The 27168-nt window shown below is 36.9% G+C and overlaps 3 protein-coding genes across 4 annotated transcripts in view; 2 read left to right on the top strand and 1 right to left on the bottom strand.

The window, feature by feature from the left end:
• Positions 1-5901, top strand: part of LOC109039665 (uncharacterized) — a 206515-nt gene extending 200614 nt beyond the window's left edge. For both annotated transcript variants that reach the window (XM_019055259.2, XM_019055260.2), the window contains exon 4: positions 839-5901. In XM_019055259.2, the coding sequence (XP_018910804.1) occupies positions 839-960 (122 nt within the window). In that variant the 3' untranslated portion in view covers positions 961-5901. The remainder of the gene's footprint in view (positions 1-838) is intronic.
• A 6460-nt stretch (positions 5902-12361) lies between these two features.
• Positions 12362-19418, top strand: LOC109039632 (uncharacterized). The gene is made up of 2 exons (XM_019055210.2): positions 12362-12646; positions 14686-19418. The coding sequence occupies exon 2, from the start codon at positions 14855-14857 to the stop codon at positions 18695-18697; it is 3843 nt and encodes a 1280-aa protein (XP_018910755.2). The 5' UTR covers positions 12362-12646; positions 14686-14854; the 3' UTR covers positions 18698-19418.
• A 5177-nt stretch (positions 19419-24595) lies between these two features.
• trol (terribly reduced optic lobes) overlaps positions 24596-27168 on the bottom strand; it is a 194500-nt gene continuing 191927 nt past the window's right edge. The window contains exon 69 of the mRNA XM_072296440.1: positions 24596-24633. Within this exon, the coding sequence (XP_072152541.1) occupies positions 24596-24633 (38 nt within the window). The remainder of the gene's footprint in view (positions 24634-27168) is intronic.

Here is a 27168-nt window from a genome sequence, read left to right as displayed (position 1 = left end):
TTTACTGAAAAATTGTTGGTTGAATCTGTTTGGAAATTTCACTAAATTTTATCGGCAGCACAAAGAAAATTCAGTGAAATTTTCGGACAGCTTCGTTGAACAATTTCTCTGTAAAAAAATATAATGGCGGCGGAAATTTTTAAACGTCGCATGGCGCTTGTGATACTTTGCCTGGAAGGTGACGATCTCAGAATCTATCTGTTCGATTTCATTCAAAATTGGCACAGAACACCATATCTATGGTCTCCTTATGCACGTCAAACGATTTTGGGGTACGCTGAAATTTGGGGGGGGGGGGCTAGGTTCAAATTGGGTTAAAGGTCCATTTTTTTTTTCGAGTTGGTGTGTTTTCGAACTCACTGATTCAATTTGCCTTGTGCCTTGCACTGAAAATCTCGGTGTATTTACTAAGAAAAGGGTAAAATTACCAAAAATTCAGAGTTATATTTGATCCCAGTTTTTTCTTGGTAAAATTACCATTTATGAAATTGGTAATTTTACCGAGAATCTCGTTAAAATTATTGAATTTTCTCGGTAATTTTACCAGACTTTGGTAAAAACGCCAATATTTTTTATCGACCGTGGTAGAATTACCGAGATAAAATGGCAAAGTTACCGGGAATTGATTACCAATAAAAGTGGTATTCTTACCTAAAAAAAAAAAAACAGTAAAAATACCAGTTTTAGGTAAGCTTACCAGTCTGTCTTGGTAAAATTACCAATAATTGGTAAAAAAGATGAGATGGTAAAGGTACCAACGGACCGTGGTAAAAACGCCGAGAATTTTTTTTCAGTGTGGAGGCTGCGTGTAATGCGTTTTGCGTTATTTTGATTGCAGGCAACGCGCAGTTCTACATCATCCTGGCACTATGCATCGGGTTTGTGTCGGTGGTGGTGGGCTGCTGGCTCTCGGACAACTGCTGGTCCCCGGAGCCGGAGACATGCGTGACGCTGGCATAGCCATTGCCGATGGCGCAGCGCCTCCAGTCCCAGTCCCAGTCCGGGCCCAACAACACCTCCTCCCCGATCCGGGTCACTCGCTTCGGCTGTCGGCTCCACGGATTCTGACCCACCGCCCAAGCCACCCTCGCTTGGCTCTTCCGCTCCGTGCACTCTCTCACCTCCGCGCTCTGGCGACTCGACCAGACGGACAAGTCTATACTGCCTAGGTAGAAAGAGCCCAAATCAGTGCTCCCATCTCCCGGAACTAGTTCCCAATTCCGGAACTTTTGAGATTTTCCTGAATTTTTCCTGGAAATTTTGAAATTCCGAAATGTTCCGGATCTTTTGCATTTTTCGGAACTTTCTTTGAACTTTTGGAGAAAATCTGAAAGGATTCCCGGAACTTTTGACGGACATGGAGTGAGAGAAACTAGAACAAAAAAGTTCCGAATTCCGGCACTTTTGAGATTTTTCCCGGAAATTTTGAAATTCCCGAAATGTTCCGGATCTTTTGCATTTTCCGGAACTTTCTTCGAACTTTTGGAAAAATCCAAAAGGAATCCCGGAACTTTTGACGGTCATGGAGTGAGAGAAATTGGAACAAAAAAGTTCCGAATTCCGGCACTTTTGAGTTTTTCCTTAATTTTTCCCGGAAATTTTGTAATTCCCGAAATATTCCGGATCTTTTGCATTTTCCGGAACTTTCTTTGAACTTTTGAAAAAATCCAAAAGGAGTCCCGGAACTTTTGACGGCCATGGAGTGAGAGAAACTGGAACAAAAAAGTTCCGAATTCCGGAACTTTTGACGGACATGGAATGGGAGCATCATGAACGAGGGTAGTAGCAGTGGCGTGGCGTGCTTTGCGATACATTGATTTATCTGCCATTTAAACCTATGGAAAAGGATCGATAAACAGGATGTTCACAACGAACACCTCAATAATCGATTCTTTACCATAGTCTCATTGGGGAAACATCGATGATCGATCATTCACGCCTCGCCACGGGGCAATTCAGCAGATACATTATTAAAATCATAAATATGTTCGTGTGTTGGACAAGACTAGAGTAAGGCGGAATGGGTCCATGTGATTATTGGTTCATCTTTTCCGGCGAACAAACACAGAATTTCAACAAGTAGGTATCTTGCAGAGAGAATAAACAAGGTGATCCAAACTTCCCACAACATCCTTTTAACCCTTTTCTCACAACTTTTAAAATAAACCTACTCCAAAATCAAACTTTCAACAGGCAAAACAAGTTTTGAGCCATAATGTTCAAGGATAAAAGGTTGAGCAATAACCTACTTTCAGAATTGTTCAAGTATACAAAAATAAAAATCAAGGAAAGTTTGGGACGTGAATATGGAGATGTTTTAAATGCCTACTACATTTTCTTTCAATAATTGTTCGAATACAGCCTAAGACGTCATTACATGTATCACATCCCGTTTAAATATTGTCAATATAATAGTTGTATATGATATATTTCACACATCGAAGAGGAACAATCTTAGATTATATTGATTCTATCTGATAACCCAGATCCTTAAAGGAAAGCTTGCGAATCATGCTTGAGAGCTACAACAATGAAAATCAATGTTTCAGGCTTCAATTTTTCATGATAGCTCAAAGTCATTCTTTAAGTTCGATAGGAAGTTGGAGTAGGCTAGTTATATAGACGTTTCAGCCGCTGTCCTGAACTCTATTAAAAGAATCAAGAGGTGTTGAGTAAATGCGGCGATCATCATTATGTGCAATTCTCTTGGTGGTGTTCTTCCAACTGTCTTTTCTACTTTCAAGTATGTCTATTTCTCTTTTTATTTTTGGAGTCGCAGTTCCTCTTTGCCTTAGTTTTTGTATTTTTCAGGGTAGTCCCCACACTTTCAATATTGCACTTAACACAAAGGTAAATAAGTGTTTCGCATCAAATTAGCGTGTAATTTTTTATTTCAAAATGTGTATTTTCCCCCTGTAATTGTGTGGCTGTTCATTATTCGTGAAGTGAAAATTTTAGGGAGATGCTAATATACGAGTAGTAGCTACTTAACACGGAAAAATACCTACGTGTTACGAATTCGTATCCAAACAAAGGAAACAGGAAGTGAGTTGCGTGGTATGCACCACAAAAAACTGGGAGGTTTTAAAAAGGAAGAGAATGATGTCGATACCAATCGTTTTATATGCCTTAACAGGCTAAAGAAAAGGTCAGATTGGTTAAGTTCGATAGAAACATGAAAAGAGGAGAGGCTAAGAAGCTGATTGTGAGACTTGTTTTTTTAAATAGGTAGTTCATTTATTGACTTAACGAATCATATTTTATGTAATTAATTTTCAAAACAAATCTATACAAGATAGAAGTTTCCTGCCTATGCTTATACTTGTAACTTTGAAAGGACCATGTGGATTCAAATTTCAATCTTAAGTCTTCTCTCTCTACCGGCTAATGCTCTTTCCTGGACTAATCGAATTTGCAAATGCATTTGTTCGCACCTCAACTCTTTTGATATTGCCAATATCATGTATTGATGATTATAATTTGGCACCAAAAGACACAATCAATCATTGACCCCTTGATTTTGTAGAGCTCATCGCATTCTTAAAGTCCTTTTCAAGATTAATTTTCTAAAATTGTGGCAGCAGGGTATGGGAAAAGAGGACATAAAATGAAAAAGACAAAATTTCACAATTCAAAAGACAATACAATTTGGGGTTGATACCGCACCATTTTCCATGAAAAAGCAACCAAAAATTTGCTACAATGTTTCGGAGTTTGAGACAGTAAAAAAAATAGCGATATCGAGGTTATCGTAGCCAAATAGAGCCAAGCGACGCGCAGTTGCAAGTTTCTATCCTTGTTCCATTCAAATTCTTATAACTTTGATAATTTTTGACTTGAAATTTTCACAAAATTTTCTTCAGAATATTAGGCATTGATTTTGATCGAAAACGGAAAATCGACAGTTTCCACCTGAATTGCATTTTTTCGCCTGCTTGGAAAACTTTGCCTTTTCCTTTAAAAATCCTTCCCCCATGCCCAGTCACAATCAACAATCTTGGTCTTACTTCAATCGTCATGATGTTAATGCTTGACGTCACAAAGCTTTTGAAATTTTCTTTGATGACACTTATGTTGACGCCCGGCGTGCTGCCAGCGGAAAAAGCGCACTGACGCCTACAAACCTAACGGGATACTTCACGCATTGTGCAATGCTTGAAGTATCCCTTTAGGTTTGTAGGCGTCAGTGTGCGTTTCGAGCTGGCAAGAACGCTGCGCCGCAGTGTGTCATAAGCTTGCCCACGATTGAGGTCAAGGTGTTAAATTGTAGGCAATTTGACATCAAATTTGACATTGACGACTCAAAAAACATCAGTTACGAAACTAACGTGATCTTTCAGTCATTATTCGACTTATTCCTTCCTATTCTTGAGTTTCGGACCGTAGTGCGCCATATTTTCCTTTAGTAAAGTCCAAGGGCGTAAATGCTAGATTCTAACTATTTGTATGATGGACGGAATCACGGCCAAGGTACTTCGTTTTGGTTGGACGTGCCGAGAGGTAACGAAACCACACGTAGCACGTATAAAACGTTATGCACAAATAGTAACGTATGAATATAAAATTAAGAGTGAAGTACCTTCATTGAAGATAGGGTCCGAAGATATCCTACGGAAATTTTTGAAAATAAACCTTTCGAAACATGCTAGTCTGGCGTATGGGTGCATTGAACCAAAATTTCCGAAAACCTAGGACAAACATTTTATGAGCTCTTTTCCTGTACCTTTTATTACCCTGCTCGCTCTCAATGAAATGAATTACATTAGAGGAATTTGTACGCTTTCGGTGTCATCTCTTCATTTCCGCTTGTGGGCGCCATTAGCGCTCAAGCAAAACCGATAGTGGGCCGCTACGTTAGATTCACCTCGTTTGGTGACTTCTCCGCTATTGCCTCTCAATGGACCACTAGATAAGGTACGAATTTCAGCATTCTGATACATGTTTCTTAACCAAAATTTTACGTAAAACACGATGCACACAACGAAAATTACCAAAATTAACTCCTTACGAAGATATTTAATGATTCTTAATGCGTGAATTCAAACCACCCGCTCATGAAAACTCAATGCTCTACGTGATTCACATCGCGCGCTAAACGTTATCATGACAGTCTCTGCAATATAAAAATCTGGCAACCTCAATCTTGACGCTTTGGCTCAGTTATAGCAAATTGCTAATAGTTTGAACAACACATGATGGGAAATGAACATTGCTCGATTGAGAAGCTTGCTGAAACCGTTGTAGTGGGCGATTTGACTCATGTAGAGTTTTGAGTTTCTTGTGAGCGGGCAGTTCAAAATCCGCGTAACCAATGTGGAATAAAAAGGTTATTATCTTCTTTAGGGGTTGGTTTCAGTAATTTTCGTTGCGCAAATCGTGTTTTACGTAAAATTCTGGTTAAGAGCCATGTATCAGAATGCTTGAATTCGTGCCTTGTCTAGTGGTCCATTCTCTATTTGAAAGTATTTAAGTATCAGGAGGGTAGAGGATGACAAGATATTTCAAGGGGCAGTGATCCTGCTGACCTCTCCCTCTAAACAATATCATTGCGAATGAGTGCATATTTTCAAGTGTCTTCGCTAGCTACAAGTAAATGCCCATTATCTACGATTATAAGTTGGGATTCGATGGGGTAACCATGACAAGAACAAACACACCAGCTACTACTATCTGATCTTTTGTACAGTTTACCACATAATTTGCCTAATTCTTCTTCGATTAAACCCCACTTTGTCAATTATTAGCGCAATTTATGTGTACGTAATTACGCTTTGAAACTATGGAAACAAACCTGGTTACGACAGGTCAATTCGTGAAAAGCTCATTGTTCAGTGAAATTCAACTGAATTCATGTATATATAAAATAAACGATTAATAAAATTGTCACAATGACCAATGTTTACTTTTTCCTGTGTGACGAGCCTGTTCAGTAACCGCTGACACATCACGTGCGCTCTAAGCGTTTTCTTTAATTTTTATTTGAAGAAAAAGAGTGAATTGACATTTTAGCAGATTCTCGGCAAATAAATAACCGGCAATATTTTTGGCAAAAAAAGTAGTGATAGAAAAAAAGCCACTACTCATGTAGGTAGTTTTATACTGGGCGACGAAGTCCGATAATCAATGTTCAATAACCACTACTGCATCTGGGTAATTTCACGATAACTGGAATAGTTTTGTCACCGTGACAGACAGCACATTTGCGGCCATTTATTTATTAAAATTGAAAAGTAGAGAAATAATCGTTAGGACGCATTATAATACGTAACCCTTTGAAGATTAATGCGAAAAATTTCGAGTAATTATCATTAGTACTAAAAATATGATCGAAAAACTGCCCTCTGTTTTCCTTTTCCCCTCGATTCATTTTAATGTTTATTCAAAAAGGAAACGCGAGAATGAAGCATACGTATCATTAATTATGGCGATCACTTAATGAGGAAGAGGTCTTTTGGTGAGATCTAATTTCCATTTGATCGAAGCTCAAAAAGTCAGAGATGAAGACAAAGAGATCATCGTTGCTCGCAAGAAACGGGAATTTCGCGGTATTTGTGGGTAGCAGCGATGAAAGAGCCTGCCTGCTGTCAGCGAGCCCTTACCGTTGCAATACCTTGTTGCCAGATCCTAGCAAATTGAACCCTTTTCCACTTACAGAGTGTTCCTCAAATGAAAAAAATTTCAGGAGCATGTTCTATGGGTTAAAATACGGCGTTTTCCGCTGGAAAAAATTCCTTTTTGCAGCTGCGATCTCCTCTTTGTTCCTGAGAGATTCATCATTTTTCCTGAATTTTGGATCAAAACTCATGATAACTGGCTGTCTCCCATACTTTCCGGCATTGAAGTCATTTATGATCTCAAAAATACAACAACTTTCAGTTACTGAAAGGAGAATTTTAGGGCATCCAAGGGGAACCAAGTTTTCTACACTGAGGATCCAAGAACTCCGAATTCAGGATTCAAGTTGTTTGAGGCCGTGGTTTATTTCAGCTCTTAAAATCAAGGGAACTTTTACTTGAATTTTAGTCTGTAACTTTTGCAAAAATTTAGGGAAAAACGGCGAATTTCCCAAAAATTTTACCCATACACGCGTAAAAAAATCTTTACGCAGGACAAGGTCTTATTTTGACCCACACAACACGCTCCCACAGCCTGCATAGAAAAAATTAAATCGCTAAAAAAAAGTGACTGCTATATTTCGACGTAGATTTCACAACAAAGAAGTGGTACTTTAACCACTATTGTAAGCCATTTTAACCACGGGAGTGGTTAAAGTAGCACTTTTTTGTTGTAAAATCTACATTGAAACATTGCAGTCACTTTTTCTCTGGTAAAAATTGGCAGTAGAATCTGTGTTCCAAAATATCATAGACCTACAGCCGGCTGTAAGATTTCCAATAGCTTCTATAGCCGGCAACACAATTTCTTATAGCATTTTATAGCCGATGGCGATTAAGCAACAGCCTGGCGATAAAGTGTATGCTAAACGTTACTAATTACGGATGCTAGGACTTAGTGAGTTTTTGGACTACCGCTCTCTTTTTGAGCCGCAGTATCTTGATTTAATTTGCGAAGAAAGCTCCGTACTTTTGAGGGATGCCTGCCATTCCTAATATGTTGGAGCGCCTTCAATTTCGTATGATACCGTGCAATACCTCTGGTGTGAAATAGTTGCTTCAAGCGCCGCGGTACGCTGCGGCGCGGCGGGCGGGCAGCCAGCGCTGAACGCGCATTGGCGCCTACAAACCTAACAGGGATACTTCACGCATTGCGCAATGCGTGAAGTATCCCTGTTAGGTTTGTAAGCGCCAGTGCGCCGCCGCCAAGATCCATCCATATAGGTCAGTCATTGCGCAGATTTCCCCGCTCGGGGTAAGCCCCTTTCCATTGGCTCGTGACGTCAGCATTACTGCCGCGAAAACCAGAAAAGTCGGAAACAATGCTTTTCTTATGGGAGAGAGCAAATTTTTCTTAATGAATCATTTAAATTTCTTACTTTTAAATCCTTTGAAACTTTCTGTGTGTCGAAAAGAACGTTTAGACATTAGCATTCAGGGTTTCGATTTTGCCGAATTTGTGTTCTTTCATTTTTACAGTTTACTCTGCATCAGCCATTTTTACACGCGAATCTATACCACTAGATGGCTTGTTACATCGCTGACTTCAAAAATCATTTAAAAATATAAAAACGCAAATTCAGCTGAATTGAAACCCTTGACGCTAATTTCTAAACGTTACTTTCGACACTCAGAAAGCTTCAAAGAATTTAAAAGTAAGAAATTTAAATGATTCATTAAGAAAAATTTGTTCTCTCCCATAAGAAAAGCATTGTTTCCGACATTTCTGGTTTTCGCGGCAGTAATGCTGACGTCATGCGCAGAAGATTCTCATTTGGGTTTCGGGAATGACTGACCTATATGGATGGATCTTGGCCGCCGCTCCGCTTTGTGCTAGGCTCTAATATTTAATCTCGCGGAGTCAGCGTTTTTCAACTCGTGACTTTGAAATGTTTGCACACTCTGTATGGATTATTCTCATTTTAATTGATGAAAAAAAAATATGTAGTAAAGGAAAATATAATGTGCGTTTTGTAAATATTAAGGTGATTCCGTACAAACTTAAGGATTTACAAAGCACAAGAATATCTACACAATTTCTTATAGCCTTTTATAGCCGATGGCGATAAAATGTAAAGCCAGGCGATGGGAACTATAGCCCGGCTGTATACTTTTTTATCGCTTCGTATAGCCCGTCTATATGATTTGCTCCGCTTTCTACAGCCAGTTATAGATTTTCTATTGCCTTCTTCAGCCGGCTTTAAGAATTCCTATGATATTTTCAAACGCAACTCCTATCGCCAATTTTTACCAGGGTTTTTAGCAATTGAATTGTTAAATCAGCAATTTAATTTTTTCCATGTGGTCATTCAACTCTGAGTCGCTCCGTATAACTCGAATAATGCAAATTTTTATTCCAAAATCCGGCAATAACGCAGCAGTATGAATGCACGATGTTCAAAGTTATTGTGCTTATTAATGCAAATGTCTGAAAAACTCGACTGAATGAGTAAACGGCAAGCCGAGGTTTCCGCTTGTCAGTTGGTGCGAGCATATATCTCGCGCGGGTCGGGTTCAATGATTGATTTTCCAATTTCATCCTTTTATGATTCCCTTTCGTATTCGGGAGCCCGCGTATATCTATTGAGCTGATAATTCCAACAAGTTAATTTGTATTCAATTCAAAATTATAAAAATCGGGTTCTGGTATCGACTTTTATTTAGTTCCTTCTTTTCGGCGAGGAGCAACTTCCAAAACCAAGCTGGCTTTCTTTTCGCACTTATGTATGTATCAAATCAACATAAAGATTTGAAATATATTCTGGCTGCTCAATAACATTCCATTGTCATTCTATGAAAATTTCAAACCATATTTAGTGCTTTGGTTGGTTTTTCTTGTGAGGAAAAAACAATAAATAAAATCAAATGAATTACGCTCAAAAATTTTGAGACGTTGCTATTGATAGTTTTAGAATTAAGTCGTATTGATTTACTGTTGATTGAGGTTTCAACCTTATATACTTAAATTTTCAGAGGTTCAGCATTTTTCTCCTTCTCCTCCTCCTTCCCCTCCTCTTCTCCTTTTTCTTCATTCTCATATTTTTAACCTTCTCGAGATTTCAGATTTTCCCCCTACAAGTTAATGAAGAAACAAAACATTACAAATTTTAGTTGCTCGAGGAGAAAAAAGGTACCTCTACATTTTTGCGGAAAGTGCTTGTAAAATATATTAGTCAATATTTTTTTTAAAAAAACGGAAATATCAAACAAAATATCGTAGATGTACGACAGAAAATTTGCAACGTCGCGAACCAAGGCACAGTACACATAGGACTGTGCCTCGGTTTAGGTACCATCGTAAAATATCTCAGTTGTACCAACTGTATCCACACAGTCACACCTAGTTTTTGTGCTGCTTCTATGGCGGAGAAGTATAGATTAGATATTTCAGAGTACCACCTTTTTTCCCAATTAGATCAATTCATGGACTATTTCCGGCCTTTGAACAAGAGATACTGACAGTCGCAATAACCTTCAATCGGCTTTCAGTTATTCTTTCACTCGCAGTAGACCCACGCCCATGTGAGATGGATAACGGTGGGTGAAGCGCCTTCAATGTTTTTGGTAGGCCGAAATAACCTCTCACAAGTCAAAATAGTTGCACGCTCAACGCCGTGCACCATACGAGCCGAATGTACGAGGGTCATCCAAAAAGTAAGGTTCCCTGCCTTGTATCTTCCGAACGAAGAGAGATAAATCAAATCGGTAAGTATACGCATATTAGGCATACTCTGAGCTTTAAAACAAGTTCAAGTTTTTGAAATCGATCAAGGGGTTTGCGAGGAAACCTTATTTGGATCGCGTTAAGCTGAAAGGAACCAAGCCACATTAGCTATTGCCAAATTTAACTGGGAAATTTAAGTTTTTACATGAAAACGGCCGTGCGGAATTTTATGCGAATTTCGATTAATTTTCTGAAAAAAGCGAGGCAAATTCCTTGTTTTCAACGGGATCCACACAAACGTTCTCTTGTTAAAAATTAAATTGCCCAGTTAAATTTGGCAATAGCTGATTTGGCTCGGTTCCTTTCTGCTAAACGCGGTCCATTTTACTGAGACAACCTCTTGTCGCCGCGGGCCCACCTCCGGGGTCAGGATGCGTGGGAGACTCGATTACCTATTTCAGAATCGGGCATTCGCCTCGAAACATCACATCAAGAAGGAATTTAAAAGTTTTCATTGAGTAGATCTTAATTTACTTTCTGACGTAGTCTCCACACCTTTTTTGACATTTCTGGTATATCATTACAGCAGCTTCTTGATTCCGTCTGCGTAGAAGCTCTCGCCTTGGCTCCGAAACAAGTCATTGACACCGATCTGTACCTCTGAATCGGTTGGCAATCGTTTTTCATCGTGGAAGTTTTTCCGTTCGGGAACAGATGAAAGTCACATAAGGCTAAATTAAGAGAGTGTGGAGGATTGGGGGAAAATTTCCCGACGCAAAGCAACTGATTTGGAGGTGCAGATCGCTGTCAATGACTGGTTTCGGAACCAAGACGAGAGCTTTTACGCGGACGGCATCAAGAAGCTAAGGTTTTCTCGCAAACCCCTTGATCGATTTTCAAAAACTTGGGCTTGTTCTAAAGCTCATAGTGTGCCTAATATGCGAATTTACCGATTTGATTTATCTTTCTTCGTTTGGAAGATACAAGGCAGGGAACCTTACTTTTTGGATGACCCTCGTATATATGAACTTTGGAGACCGACAGCGCGCCGCACATTGGATGGTGTTAATAGGAGAGGTCGGACAAAATTTGGAAACTTTAAAAACTTGTGACTCCGTTTATACGAAACTTTGAGGCTCTAAAAGTGGTTCCAATGATTTCCTTGTGAAATCCCTTTCAAGAGGCACCCCTTAAAATTTAAAATGTGACGGACCATCAATAAAATTTGCACTTTTGGTCAAAATTTTAATGCCCGACCTCTCTAGTTGACCCGAACAATTGAGTAGCTTTCCGGAAAAAGGGCACATAGAAAAAAATCGCATTTGAAAAAAATGCATTTGAAGTTTCAATCATTACTCTATGCCCACTAACTGTGACTTACGCTCTAGATCGGGAGTCCGAGCTGCGATGAAATTTACCATCAGTGGCCAAAAAGTAATGATGAAAACTTAAAATGCATTTTTCTCACGCGCAATTTTTTGCTGTGTGCCCTTTTTCCGGAAAGCTCCTCAATTGTGCGCCGTCTTGCATGTATGGGTGGCTAAATGTAACTGTTTGCGAGGAAAAGAACATCGATCTTCGGATGCGAAACATTCTGCCAAGCTGTTTTCATCTAGTCGAGTTCAGAAACCGAATTTTCAAATTTCGACGGAAAACGCTCGCTAATAAGAGCACGTGAGATAAGCAGTTGCGACCGAATGACAACTCGAGCATAAAAAATTATATGGACTACAATTTGCGTCATGGGAATTACAATTTGTGGCTCAGTTTAAAAATGACGTACCTTCGTACCATAAGTTCCCTACATACATTATGCGTTTCAAAGGATGAGCAGAAGTTGTAATTCCTAATTGAAAAATGTAGTCCGTATAATCATGCTTCACGGCTTCGTCATTTCCTTGTTCGATCTGGCAACACTTACTACAAAATACTACTCATAGTAGGACAGTGAGTACGATAAGGAATTCTTGATCTCTCATTGGTCCGTTCGGTTTTGAATGGTTCATTCATGAATTTCACTGCGCACGCGCAGCTCGCGACGCGGGCATGCTGCTGTCGCTGCACTGTTCAAGTTGATGTATGTATGTCCGCGGCTGTACCGACGTAAACGAAACCGTCGATGATTCCTTCGACGCAGATTTCTTTACTGATAACTGATTCAAATCAATATGATATGTTGAATCAGGAGTCGAACGTGCTTAAGAAGGGTGTCAAGATTAGATTGTCATATCCTCCTTTCTTCTGTGTATGCCGCGTCATTGGTCAACCATCAATTCTTGTTTATTTTTTCTCTCTTTCTCTTGTTCGTAATGTTTTGTTCAGCAAGTTTCAACCATTCAACACGTGGTCAAGTGTGCTTCTGAATGAGGTAATTATTTTCCTATTTTGATAGACTTCCCTCTCTCATCAATGTTTTAGTAGATATTCATCGGCTTCTTGATGTCTCGTAGTCGGTGTTGGTTCAAATCAACATTAGTTGCCCCTTGCCCCGAAGAAACTGTCAGGGCTCATGGACAATCGGGGCTCTGTATACTCACTGGAGAATAATTTGTTCACTTACTTATATCAATTCCACTTAGCTTAGTTTCAGATTCAAACCAGCTCTAGCTTAATTGGTATTGTTTGCACCTATTTATTTTGGTATCAATACCATAATTTATAATAGTACCCCATTGAGATTGAATTACAGTTAGCTCCTAGATCAGGAGCTGCTAAATCATACAATGCGCCTACTCCTTTACTGTCTTTAAGAAAAAAAAAGAGGCGTTTGCATCTTGAGGATTATGTACCCTGTGACGTAGGTCGGTACAACCTGGTGAGCAAAATCCGGAATTCAATGTATGTAAAACAGACCATAACGTCCGATTTTTTGGCTTGAATCAACTCATGACATAGGTACTTAACTTCAAACACTGTATGTAGAATGCCTTTTTTCCACATACTACACCATTTCCAAGAAAATTGATGATAAAAGTCATGGTACTGACCTACGTCATCAAAAAAATTCCAAGATGCCCGAAATGCAAACACCTTTTTTTTCTCTATGCTGTACTGTATCACCTACTGGAGACTCCTATCACATACCTACTGACAGCGTAGATAACTGCCAAAACCCATAATACAATTGTGGTGTCTGAAAATCTTTGCTCCCATCCCAGTCTTTAAAAGAAGACCTGATATGTTTGTAGGTCTTCCATGATGTTTCAGGGTTTGAAATTTTTGCGTTGTACACACTTTTCATTTGGAAGGAAAGTCACCTGAGTTCATTCTCAAGAAATGACATTGAGTCCTCAGTTTTCTATCTTAGATATAATGCATGACAGGAAAGTGTAACGCTGCAAATCGAGATTTAAGTTTTTGCAGTTACGTTGCTGCTAATTGCTCTCCTCCAGAGAATGACTTCCGTAAAATGTTGCTCACGGACAATCAGCAGGCATTGAAGGGGCTCAACTATGTTTTTGAGGGTTAGTTCAGAGTATATGAATTGCATACTCAATGCGAGTTGAGGTCCAGAGTATTATGAGTTGGAAGGGCATACATTAAGGACTCGCTTGAAGTGTAAGTAGGTGCGTGTTTTCAGTTGTCATTCCCATTGAATCTTGAGATTATTTCTTTGTCATCCGAAGACCAAAAATTGTACTGACCAAATATGATGAATACATTTTGCACAAAGAAAGTTGGGTGTTCTCAGAAGAAAAATATTGCTTGCATTGCTTTGTCAGGTGTCTACTTGATAAAACCTTTATTTTTTAATGAAGAGATTACATGTTTACTGTAGTCATTATTACATTTAACATTTTCCACATCTGCAATATTTTTGCTTTTATGGAATTAGGAATTCACCTAAATTTATAAATCATGCAGGTAAGTAAGTAAATCCATAGCTAAATACAGGAAACGCCTATCACAATTGGAATGTTCAAGGAATCTTTTTGTTTTATTTTCTTCAAAGAAAACAAATCAAAATGTGTCCTTGCAAATTTCGTGGGTGTGTCTTTTTAATGAGAGTAAAAATTTACAGAAATTTTCAGTATAATCGATCCATAAGATGTTCTCCTTTAAAAAAATAAGGAGACCTACTAAGTCATATTCTGAGGCACGCATTTCTCAACTATGAACATCATTTTATTCTTGATACTTCATTCTTTCTCTTCTATACTGGTTTAATTCAATCGGAACTAAGAACTGCAGACAATGGAAGAAATCAAGTAGCTCATTCTTCCATCTTACTATGTACTTAGATGGATTTAAAGTTATCAATCAAAAAGCAAGTCTTGATTCAACTTATTTTTCATATTTACTAAGTACCTATATCTCAAATTTTAAGTTTTTTCCTCTTAAAAAAAAATAAATAAATAAATTAAAATATAATAATAATAGGTAATTTCTGTTCCTTTTTTGTTTCAGTTGAGGGTCCTGTCGAGTGTCCCCTGAGGAGAATGAAACTTTGCCCTGAGTCTCATCAATCTTTACATCTCAGCAAAGCTTCGGAGTATTTTGGTGAAAAAAATTTTAATCACATTTTGCATCACTAATATTTGCTTGTTACCCTTTTAGCCACCTGATAAGGCCCACAATGATCCACCCAACTATTGTTCCTTTATTACAATCGTATTACCCATTTCGTAGCACACCTGCTGTGTCTTTGACTGAAAATCTTCCACCAGGACAGAAGGCAGACATCCTCCTACTTGGCTGTGGTGATGCAGCAAGTATTTTGTTCACATGTTTCGTAGATACTGCAAGGAAAATTGATGTAACGTGCTGCGATGATATACCTGGTATTCATGCCCGTAATGTATTGCTCTACACTTTGTTAATTGATGACAAGAAAGATCAGTCACTTGATCTCATTTGGAATATTTACTACCACTGGGCTGTGGATGACAAGTCACTCCTGCTTTTCGATACCCAAGTTCTAAAGCTGATTGAACTATCTGAATCGATAGATATGTGGAATGACTCAGTATATGGCTCAAGCATCCGATTTTGTGACGCTGAGTCATTATTTAAAGTCAGGATTTATTGGATTTGCTTCTCATCGCATGGATTGACAGGCAAACTGTTACTAGATTCCCTGAGTATGAAAAAATATGCAATCGACAAAGCAAAAGCGTTTCAAGAGGAATTATTATCGGGTCGGAAACTATTTAATCCTGATAGTAGTCGTGCTGCAAGTCCTGCCACAACTAGTGCAGAATGTGCTTCAGCAATGGAAGAAGTTTTCAAACATTGGTGGGAGCACGGGACAGTACCACCTAGAAATTCATCAGCCTTCGTACCTAATCCAGCATTCTTGTACTCGCAGAAGTCGATTACTTTACATCACACTCTCTCACCTCTCCTTGGTTTTCCACTATGCACTGCTTTCACTCCAATTCTCAAAGGATCCACCTTCTCTGTTGATCGTGAGGGTAAAACAGCTACTGAATATTTAGTTGCGTCTGCAAAGAAACAATTCGAACTCTGGGCTTCTGCATTCAGAAAGGCAATTCAAAATAAATCAGTAATTCGCATTTTCTCTGGCGATGCTCTGACTTTTTGTTTCACTCTCCGTAGCTGTCAAGTACTCTTACCCCACAGAGCAAGGTCGATGAACTTATTCAGTAGCAACGTTACTAGTAGCTGCCTAACACTTCATCACAGCGACTACCACAGTGATAAAAACGCTGCACCTCTCTGTTTTGACGTGATTGATAGCTCAGATCTGTGCGATCATTTGGGGTCCTTGAATGTAGTTTCTCTCGCATCCACTCTTCTCAAGCATCTAGAATCTAGCATTCTCTATACTGAAATGACATTTGAGCCAGAAACAAAAGCTGAGGATAGACAGTTCGAATTTTTTGGAGTACATCTAAAGACAATGGCCCTATTACTCGGGCTTGTAGCCCCTCAACTATTCACTAATGCTTCTGACAGGTTTGAAGAAGACCCATGGGTATATGAATCTGCCAAAAAATGGATCACTAACTTGCGCGGCCTCCATCGTTTGCGATGGAGATTATCAAAAACTTGTGAAAATTCTAGCCGTAATATTCATATTGATGCAAAAGCGCTTGCCATATTTCTAGGAAAAGTACACGATGCTATGTTCGAATTTGAAAACTTAGGTATCCCACCTGAATCAAGTGATAAATTGGCAGGGCGGAAAGCGATCTTGAAACTAAGTTTTCCTCATTACACCCGTGCTAGCTTTGCATCGCTTTTGAACATTCTGAGAACCACTGTCAAAACAAATTGGAATGAGTGTGTAGAATATTTGTATGATATAATCATCTCCACCACTCCTGCAGGATCCCTCAGATCCAATTCCCTGCAAGACCTTTTTCTCAACATGCATTTGTACGGGGTTGACACTGGCCGTTTTTTGAAACCTGATCCTGCAACTAAGCTGTCCAAGAAACTTGAATCAACCTTTCCGAGATTAGATACTTTGCCAGATGTATTGTGTGTCACAGTTCGAATCCCTAGAGAAATGCTGAAAGTTTTCACTGATTATGATTTATGTGAGAAAACTGACATAGGAATCCAATGGTTAGTATCGACCGCAGTAGCCCTAGTTTGTAATTTCAAGAGTATAGAACCAGGCTATACATGGTTTAACACCTTTTCCTCTGTTCAGATCGTATTTGGTACATGGCATGAACAATCAAACGGAAACAAGTGTCACCCACTCATCAAAGAAGATTATTTCCTTCTAGATGGTAAGGCAGACTTGTATGCATCAGTCATGGTCCCAACACAGATGCTCTTGAAAGAAGGAGGTGCATGGGTAACCTGCAGTATTCTGAAAACGGAGTTGAATAAGAAGGCATATCATGAATATCTAGGAGAAGATCTTTGTCTTGTTGGTCGGTCAATATTTCATGAAGATGTTCATCTTACTCAATTTATGCCAGGAACACATGCGCTTCCTAATTTTTCGGTTTTCAAAGCCGAGGGTAATGAGTTAGCATCCCTGGTAACTACAGCGCAAATGGAAGATGATGGATCAGAAATCCTCAGATTAGTTCACTGTATCCCTCCTAAGTCGCAGGTAGAAAAGGAAAACATTGCTGCCTTGTCGTCAGGAGTTAATATCAAATTCAAAACACCGTTAAAAGCTGTCATCAGTTTTGGTCAATTTTCGCATGAGCTTACATTTCCAGTTCCTGTATCTCCTTCCAATTGCAAAGTCAGCGTAGTTAAGGGATGTATTGAAGTTGAAGCTTCTTTGTTTAATCCCATTTTGGAAGATACCTCTCTTTTTTTATTTCCCATCTCTCTCATTAAAACTCCAACAGACTCAATATTACCTTTATCATGGACGTCCACAAGGATTAACCTTGATGTTATGCCTGTAATAGATCTAACAAACGAAGAGGCCATTCCATGGTTCAGATATCATACGAACTTAATGATGTCTAAACGGGATATGTTTTTGATGATCTGTCCAGATGAAGAAAAAATTGCGAAAATCGATCTGAATAAAATTCAACTCGAACTCAAGAACATTCTCTTCAATCTCTTCATATATTACGGAGGCAAAAAAATTTCGCCAATTACATGTTTTGGTCTGATGGTCCATCCTGACCACGCTGTAACTCTTGTCTTCCCATCCTGCCTCCGTCTGGATCTTGCTAACCATACCGTTGTTCTTGATTGCGCAATGGTTCCAGTTTCTGATGCCTTGAAATCAGATCCCAAAACTAAGGAAGTCTTTGAAAGTCCAATGAAGTCCTTAGATCTTGAAAAACATACTATCACCGATGTCTTGAACACTTTTCATCTGGGTGGAAGAGCTGCGAAATCAGAATCGAAGACCAAAAAAGATTTAAATTCAACACCAGCCCATAGTCCAGTGGCCTTTTTCCCAATGAGCCAGGCTGCAAGTAAAGCATGGGAAGCACTAATGCCTTCGTTGGTTGAGCGATGTCGAACATGGGAACATGTCTCCAGCTGTGAGTACGTTTTGACCGGAGAGGTGCCAAGGGCACATGAAGAAAATGGGAGCGCTTCATCGCCCATTTGCTCCTGTGGTGTAGGTAAATTTCCTCAAAACTATTTAAGTGATGAAATTACGAAGTGGCCAACTTTGAGTTATATACTTGAGCGTTATGCAACACGTGCTACAATAGCTCCTATTTTTGTGGATCCATTAGTTGAAGACAGCATAGGAAGAATTATGATGATAGAGAGAATGAATTTCTCAGGTCGTGGTGAAATTGTTGGTTATGGAGGGTATTGGGATGATGAAGAGTCAAGTTCTGACTCCGAGGGGAGCGAAGTGAGATGTGCAACCTGTGGCAGTACCCATCGAAAACATTATCAGGATGGGATACGAGAATTGCTGACTTGCTCCCGCTGTAAACGTGTGAAATATTGCTCACAAGACTGCCAGAAGAAAGATTGGAAAAGTCACAAACCATCCTGCAGATGAATACTTATAGTTAATTTGCTGAAGCTTCAACACGTAGTGTTAAACAGAATTTAATTCCTCCCTCTGCTGATTCTGCAGTCATTAAACGCAAAAACAATAAGAACTGAAGGGTATTGAATTTCAGATGTCCTGAAGAATTTGTGTCTCTCTTTTCGAATGTGAAAGAACTCACAAAATGAAAACTACACGGTTGTGCGGAAGTGACATAATATGTTCAATCAAAAATTTCCATGATTATGTATTTTTTGTAATAATTCTTTTTTATTTTTATTTTGACTGCGGGCTTAAATGCTTTTTCATTCATTTTTTTTTTTTAAATTTTAGAGGTATCTATTCATAAGTATTTTCTAGAAGTTGTTTTTTCCGTCATTTTTATTTGAGCAAGAAGTGACATACTTGATGATAACCAAGAGGTTTTTTAAGAGTGCTTTTTGTCAAACCATATTTATCTTAGCATATGTAACTTTGGTCTTATTTTTTAATTCCCTCCTTTTTTTCTTTTTTTACGTTATTTTTGCTTTATGGAGTTTTTTAAGATGTTCTTAAAAAACTGACATGAACTACTTCAATATATAAACCAAGGAGTTTTATAATAGTGCCTAATGTATAACCAAAAACATTAAAAAATATGTAAGTTTTGCAATTTTTCAATGTATTTTCTTATTTTCAATTAGATTATTGTGTCAAATTCTTTAATAAATATTACTGAGCTGTTTGATAATTTTTTGAAGTTCTTTTGTAACTTTGCGTCTCATCGAGGTTCATATGCATCGACAGCGAAAGTCTGCAATCAGATATCTCGTTTGGGGTGTCTGAAAGTCTCCGCCTGTATGTTATTTTTCTAAAGGAGAACATATTGACATAATTCCTTTAAGTTTTTGCAAAAATTTTATTGGCACAGGGAAGAAAAATTACGGCAGTTTGGAAGAATTGCTGCTGAGTAATTTTCCATTTAAAAAATAAAGTATGACAGGAAGTCTGCAATGTCGCAAACCAAGGTATAAGATTGCCTACTTCCTACTTACATCATCGATATACATAGTTTAGTCCTCCAATCAGAAAATTTTAAGAATTTCTACTCTGGTCAATCAAAATTTTCCCAATTCAGTGGCTCATTTTGAAGACCTTTTTTTCCTAATAGGAGGCCTCTTAACTCAGTCTGGAGTTTCTGTGGACCAAGGTCCATCCTTTCCCGCCTGTAGAACCAAAAGGATTCTTATAAAGATATTCATGAAGAGCAACTCTTCCGGTAAAAAACACACGTTTTACGATATATGTAAGTGAAAAATTGAAGGAGTAACAGCGATTTGAAAAAAATGTGACATCCGCTATTTTAACTACAAACACTTTTTGATGCATGAAACAAAGTTTTCGGAAGGGTAAGGCTGGTGAAACGATTGAAATGAACCAAAAGTAAGTCAATGCTGAGTCATTTAACAAAATTGAACGAGAAACTAAACCGTTCATAACTTTTACAACAAAAACAAGGAACATATTCTAAAATCAGTTAAAAATTCAACAATTCTGGCGAGATGGTCCCGATACATATAATTTGAGTGTCAGCTACAGCCCATGGGCGGTGGGCTGACAGTTGTTGCAAGTGGGTTCGAATCTCCACAGTGTCCTGCCGCGCAGGCTGGGGAAAACTATGGATTCTTACATCCGCTGTTTTTACAGATAACACGTTTTTCAGTTCATATCTCGCCGAAAAATTGTGCTGGAAGTCTGAAACTTTGCACAGGCATTCTTGGAGGCTCTAAAAATGGCGGATGTCAGCGACCGCCATTGTCACATATATATCCTCATATGAGCCTTGGGTTAAATTTTTTTTATTTATTGATTTTGATTGATTGATTTATTTAGGTAGTTATTTTTCCTTATGGGGAGGCAATACTGTGTAAAAATTGAGGGCATTTAATTGATAAGATAGGGAGATTATACTTACCGGAAGTCTCCACTCTATGGAGATATTTGGGCAATAAGAAAAATAAAAATGTATGACGCAAGTTAAGAAAATCTATTTTACAATTTACAGTTTTATTTAAGTAAAACATACATAAATAACAAAGGAAATTGATATTGACAATTAATAAATTAATATTATGGCACTCTAAAATTACTAGTAACAGCATTTTCAATTATACAAAACTGGTATTAAAAAAATTAGTGGAAAAGAAAAAATTACGCAGAAAAGTATTTTAAAGTATATTTTCATTTGAGTTCCCCCTGTATTTTTTTATTGTCAGTATTCCTCTCATTACTTCTATTTAAATAAATGTACAACAATTGTAATCTCCAAAAATTATAACAGAATAATACATCAAATTCGATAATACTGTTTTTTGAACATTACCATAAGAAAAAGTTAATTTTCACTCAAAGAGGTCATTAAGAAGCTACATAGATTGACATAAGAACGTTTTGCTCTCTGAGTAGTGTCACGCCTTCTATTTTCGTAAAGCCTTCAATTAAATCACACAGAGTTAGATAAGTACCTACGGCTGATATACTTACAGGGAAGCTCAAAGGATCTACAGGAATACTTTGTTTCCTAGGAGTGCGCTTCAAAACGGGGGGCAAAAATCATAAAACCAAAGAAACAGTTGGAATTTTTTGATGAAATTTGACTTTTCAAATGGATCTCACTCTGAATTTTCTATCAAATTTTCATCCTGAATGGAGGTCGTAATACCTGGAGAAAAAGCAGGCAGCTCTCTCCACTCTGCATATGGCATTTGCTTTTTCTTAGAAAAATTCGAGATTTTTAAGGTTTTTTATTGCTTCTTTGGTTCAACAAGACAATACAAATTACTGTGTGAATGCTAATCACAGCTGCTGTGGACTAATTTCTGTTCTGTCAAAATAAAACTAATGGCACAGAGAAAATTTGAAACTGCAGAGAATTGTGAGCATCAATGTGGTGAAATGTCAAAAAACAAATTCAAATACGAAAAAAAGGGGGTGGACGATAAATGGAAAGAGATACTTAAATGACTCTGTGTCATTATAATCTGAGGGAAAAGGTTGCGTATCTACAAAATCTACCTGCAGGTAGAATATGGTCTCTGTGTGTACCGATAGGTACTCAGAAAAAGAAGAGAAAAACAAAGTATGCACCTGAGGTTGAGAAAAATAAGAATAGAAGATGAGACTTGACAAGAAAGGAGGACAATAAAATTGGGCAACAAAAGTTTATGACTCATTTTTTCGAATTAAATTCATAATTCATCGACATCTGAGGGAGGAAGGCTGTAGTGATACAGAGAAGTTGTAATGAAAAGAATGAATGTATAGACTAAAAAAAGATGGTAATACATGAAATGCAGGTAACAATTATTAAAAAATCAAATCTATTGCTATCGCCTTCAAGTCTGATATGTTTTAAATAATTGAACAGATTTGTAAGCTAATTCTTATCATTTTTAATTTTAACACCATAAACTTTAGAGTTCAGATTATAATAATGAAAATTACGTACAAAAATATATTAAATTATTTTACAAATCATTGAACCTACAGAGTGGATGGATCTTCCATAAATCTTCTCTGACAAGGTCTTTATATGACACATACTTGGTAATAGAGATGAAAACTAATTAAACTTAAACGGCTTATTTTAAGTAAAATTTACACATGTTACTAAAATCGAACGAAGAAAGTTGTGATCTTGTCAAAATTTGCATATTTCTTTTTTTTTTTAAAAAAAAAAAAAAAAAAAAGAGCTTTCAGCCCAAGTTGCAAAAAAATGTTTTTGATTCTGCTGCTTAGAGATATAAAATCCTAAGGTGAACAAAAAAATTCAACGTTTATCACTGCTTTGATTAGATTCCTTGTTCCACTATTAATTGTGTTCATTCCTTCGCACTGCACAAAAAAAAAAAAAAAAAAAACTATATCCCTAGCAAATATTCTTGAATTATACATCAATGCTGGGAAGATTGTACAGCAACATTTTGTGGGCAGCAAAAATGTAAATTTAAAAGAAATGGAAAGAAAAAAAGCAAGATATGTTAGGTGCAAATAAGATAGCAGTATGGTTCTACCTCGGACCCAGAGTTTTTCCTGGTTATGATTTTCAAAAAAGTTTAAAGTTCACAAGAATTTTTGGTCATCATATTCCCATTTATAAAAAAATTCTCTTGCGTTGCTCAGAATATTAAATGCATCAGTTTAACTAAGGAAAAATATGAATAGATCTAAGTACTTAGCAGCCCATTCTAAAGCCTTAAACGAATGGAGAATTTGCACAGAAAAAGTTTACTGCTTCATCTGAGAAAGCAATGATGTGAGTTTGAGGTATTTCTTATAATTTCTTTTTTGATATCAGAAATTGTAGAGGACTAGATTTCGAAGTGAGAAAATGTACTGCCTCATAACTTCATCAGGCAGCATTTCCCATTTGAACACACACACGTCAGATAATTTTAATAATCAGTTGTGCATATGTATCTTTTCCGATAAATTATTCAATCTAGAAACCAAAAATATTCTTGCGCTCAGTTTGCTCAGCAGTTTTCACTTGAAAAAGAAATTTACCGAATTTCAGACTCCAGCAAATTCTTCATCAGATGAGTTCATCATTCAGGAAACGTTTGATACTCTTTTCCTTTTATTTTTTAAAAAAAGAGAAACATATTTATTTCCTTGGAAGATTAGAAATAGAATCCCTAACAGATACAAAAAGTCATAAACATGTACAATTTTCAAAGAGTATAATACAAATTTTGCATATGGAAGATGTACAAGTTAAGTTTAATTATCTGCTTTTCATCGATACCTTTCCCTTCAGGAGACATATATCTGATACAGAGAATGCGTTGAATTGCAGTATACACTTAGGAACTACTACTCTCAGCTCTCTTAAAAAACAACGTATGTGTCGTAAGTTACCATGTGCTTTTATTGACAAGCAAGAAATAGGAGTTCCTCTTTGCAAAATGAGGTCAAGTTCTCTTTTACCTAGACAAAGTATGTTAATGAGTTTTCTAAATTTTAGGACTATATCACATTTGTACAAAAAAAAATCATAATTTACAAAATCAACTGAATTTCAGTCATCAAAAACTTCATATTTTCTAAGTTTAATTACAGCTACGTACATTTGATTTCTTGAAACCGAGCCACCTACAGTGTGTATGTACTCGCAAAATATTGGCTATGATAGGGCCAAAAGTTAGGAGGAAAATTACCAGGAAACAGTGCAAGAATAGACTACAATGAAAATGGAACTTATTCCGAAAATTGGCTTACCTACTCTAAAAGAGCATCTTGTTATTATTTCCATAAAATGAATAGATTTTTTAATTTTAAAATAGTGCCTATTTAAGGAATTTTTGTTGTAGTTCTATAAAATCCAATAAGCAGCAATTTTTTCCAGGAAATATTTACAAAACTTGAGGGCCTAAAACTGGAAAACATTGATGACAGAACATCAGAAGAGTAGAAACACTGGATAATTACCACCTGCGGATGAATTCAGAAAATACTGCTAATCATGTATACAAAGACAAAAATAGATTTAAATTGAAACAGTTTTTTTTTTTTTTTTTTTTTTTTTTTTTTTTATATTTTGACAGTTTATTCAATTCTTCTATCCAAATCCACTCCAAAAGAAAATGATAATGTAATTATCCAGTGCATGTACAAAGCTAAGAATTTTCCGACATTATAGTAATTAAGAAATGCAATTAGCGCTCAAATTTATTCTATCAAGTTACAAATACTTAGCAATACTGATGAAATAGAGACAATGATCTCATTCAAACAAAAACAATTAATTGTACGTAACTATCAGATTTACAGTGGGTAAACAATCGATTTAAAAAAAATTACTTACAAGTAAACAAGAATTTAACATAAAATGACCAAAAAGAATACATTCTTTGAAAACAAAAAGTATCAACAAGCATGGTTGGTTGACGCCAAGACTTCATTAGCTGTGGAAAAAAAACAAACAAACAAATTATAGCCACATAAAGAAATAAAATACAAATGAAAGACAGGTGTAGAAAAAAATTGAAGAAATTAAACAGGAATAGAAATATTTAGGGAAAATCTCTACCGCAAAGTAATTAAACATCAAGGTATCATTAAAATGTGCCTAATTACTCGTTATATTTTTAGATTTTGGTGAGAAAAGACTGATTACAGTGAAAGGCATGTCGCAATACTGAGAATTCTCTTTTGAATAAGTAAATTAAAGTCAACACTATCTGAATACTTATATAGAATTTAATCACTGACCATCATCATTGGTCACAATGATAAATGGAGTTTCCAATAATTTCAGCTTTTTAAAAGCGATTTTTCCAAAATGCACAGTTATAATACCCTTCTATTGATTCTTGCTGAAAATGAAAAACAAAACAGATTTTTCCTTTCCATTTCGATATCTGAGTGGGTGTATGTTTATTTCCAGGAAAGATTCACAATAGGTCAAAAATATGATCATGTGATCAAATATGATTTATATACATAAATGCCACTAAAAGTATTAACCTGGTCTGTTGGCACAATTTTTCATGAGAAAATGTCAAAAACAATGGTTACTGCCATTCACAGATAACCTTCAAGGGCCAAAAATATTCATCGATAGTGCGTTCAATTTTGAAATATTTAAATATTAGTAGTTCTTTAATGGTGCAACATGTTAGACTACATACGCTCTAACAAATAATATGAGATATAGGGATAAAATTAATACGAGGGGACTATAGAAGTGAAAAAGAAAAAAAAAAAAGAGAAAAATGTTAGGCAGGAAAGTTTACAACTTCCATTCAAAACAAAGTAAAAAAGATAAATGAATAAATAAAATAAAATATTAAACAAATGAAAGTAGAAGAATTGCCTTTCAACAAGGAGAAACAGTGAAGAGAAAATAGTTGGCCTACAGCCAACAATAAAATACCCCAAGAAAGAAATTGCATTTTAAATATAATAGGAACAATATTTTCACTCCATCAATTTTAGAAAAGAACTAACAAGAAAGAGATTTAATGTGAAAGGGGAGCAGAATGAGAGACTTTCGACCATAATACGTAAAAATTCAGTCTTCACTGTTTGAATTACCTAATACATCAACGGTAAAATTTTCCAGTCACATGGAAATATTTTATGCGACAGAGCAAATTAATAAAAGCTAATAAATTATGATGACAAGGAGATCTAACTATTTATATCGACTCAGCTACCCAGAGCACATCACACTTAGCATTTCTAAAATATCTAAACTATAAGTATCATTAGAAAAATTATCTTTAGAAACAGGAAAATCTCAATATTGAAAAAAGAGATTATTTAAAAAAATTATGAGATGCTAAAAAGTACTGATAGTTTCATCTTAAAAATGCATAAATCACCACAGCAATGAATAGTGAATAGCTAACTGAAATGAATAAACTACAACCACAGTTGTTTAATGTGAACAGATTAAAATCTGTGGACTGTGTGTGAACTTTGTCACGCTCAAAAAATTTATCAGTCTCAATTTCTCGCGTTGAAATCAAAGATGATGGAATCCATTCAATCCTGAACAAAAATCCCAAAAAGCAGCAATAAAAGAAGGAAGCAAATGTTAGATAAGTAGATGAAAACATTGCACTAGAGGTGAAAAGCATGGAGAAAATTACAACAGTTTCATGTCTCATTGTTAAATAAATATTAGTAAAAAATGTAACACGAGACCCAAAAGGAACTAAAAAAATCTAGAGCCTTAATTTCAACCACTTTCAGTTTTGAGAGTGTATCGTATTATCAATGTAAGTGATACTCTTGAGTATGGGGAGATGGTCTGACTAATGATAGAATATTCTTTGCAAGTTCTGTAATCATTTCTACATTTTTAGATAGGGTTTCATCAATTACGAAACAAATTTTTTTTATCAAAACAAAAGGAGTCAGGCTTATGAGCTAGGCACCCTGTGGGCCTAAAGGAAGGCATCTCTAGCTGTCGTGCATCCGGTAGTCCCTAAAGTTGTCCTGTGTTCTTGCACTCACTCACATGATAAGTGTTACATTCCCGCGAGGCACAATGGCTAATGTAATAGGCCGACAATAAGCTGTATTGACAACACTGATTGACACTACCAAGCACGGACATATGGAGTATAGCCATGCCCCCACCAAATTGGGCTCAGTTGTTTTATCTCTGACTGATAGGTGATGCTGGCAGTCTCGCACACGAAGAGTGATCCATGATTGAATTGTAACAACGAACTGACTTGTAACGCATGACTATGTTCCTTCCCCATCCTACTGCCTCAAAGGGAAAAGACAAGGTGTTGGAGTGACAAGGTCACCCACAGCTATGATGACGGATTGAGTGACCTCGAAGGCCTGTCACTGAAAGGGATTGAACTCAGGACCTTCGGGCTGGCAGCAAATTGCCTTGATCACTACACCACCAAAACTGGCCCACCTACTAGACTACTGCATTATAAAATGTTTGGAGCAAAAAACGTAGGTACTGGAGA

Source organism: Bemisia tabaci, chromosome 2 (assembly GCF_918797505.1).
Source record: "Bemisia tabaci chromosome 2, PGI_BMITA_v3".
Taxonomy (NCBI): Eukaryota; Metazoa; Arthropoda; class Insecta; order Hemiptera; family Aleyrodidae; genus Bemisia; species Bemisia tabaci.
The sequence above is the reverse complement of the archived record's forward strand: the minus strand, read 5'-3'. Positions and strand labels throughout refer to the sequence as shown.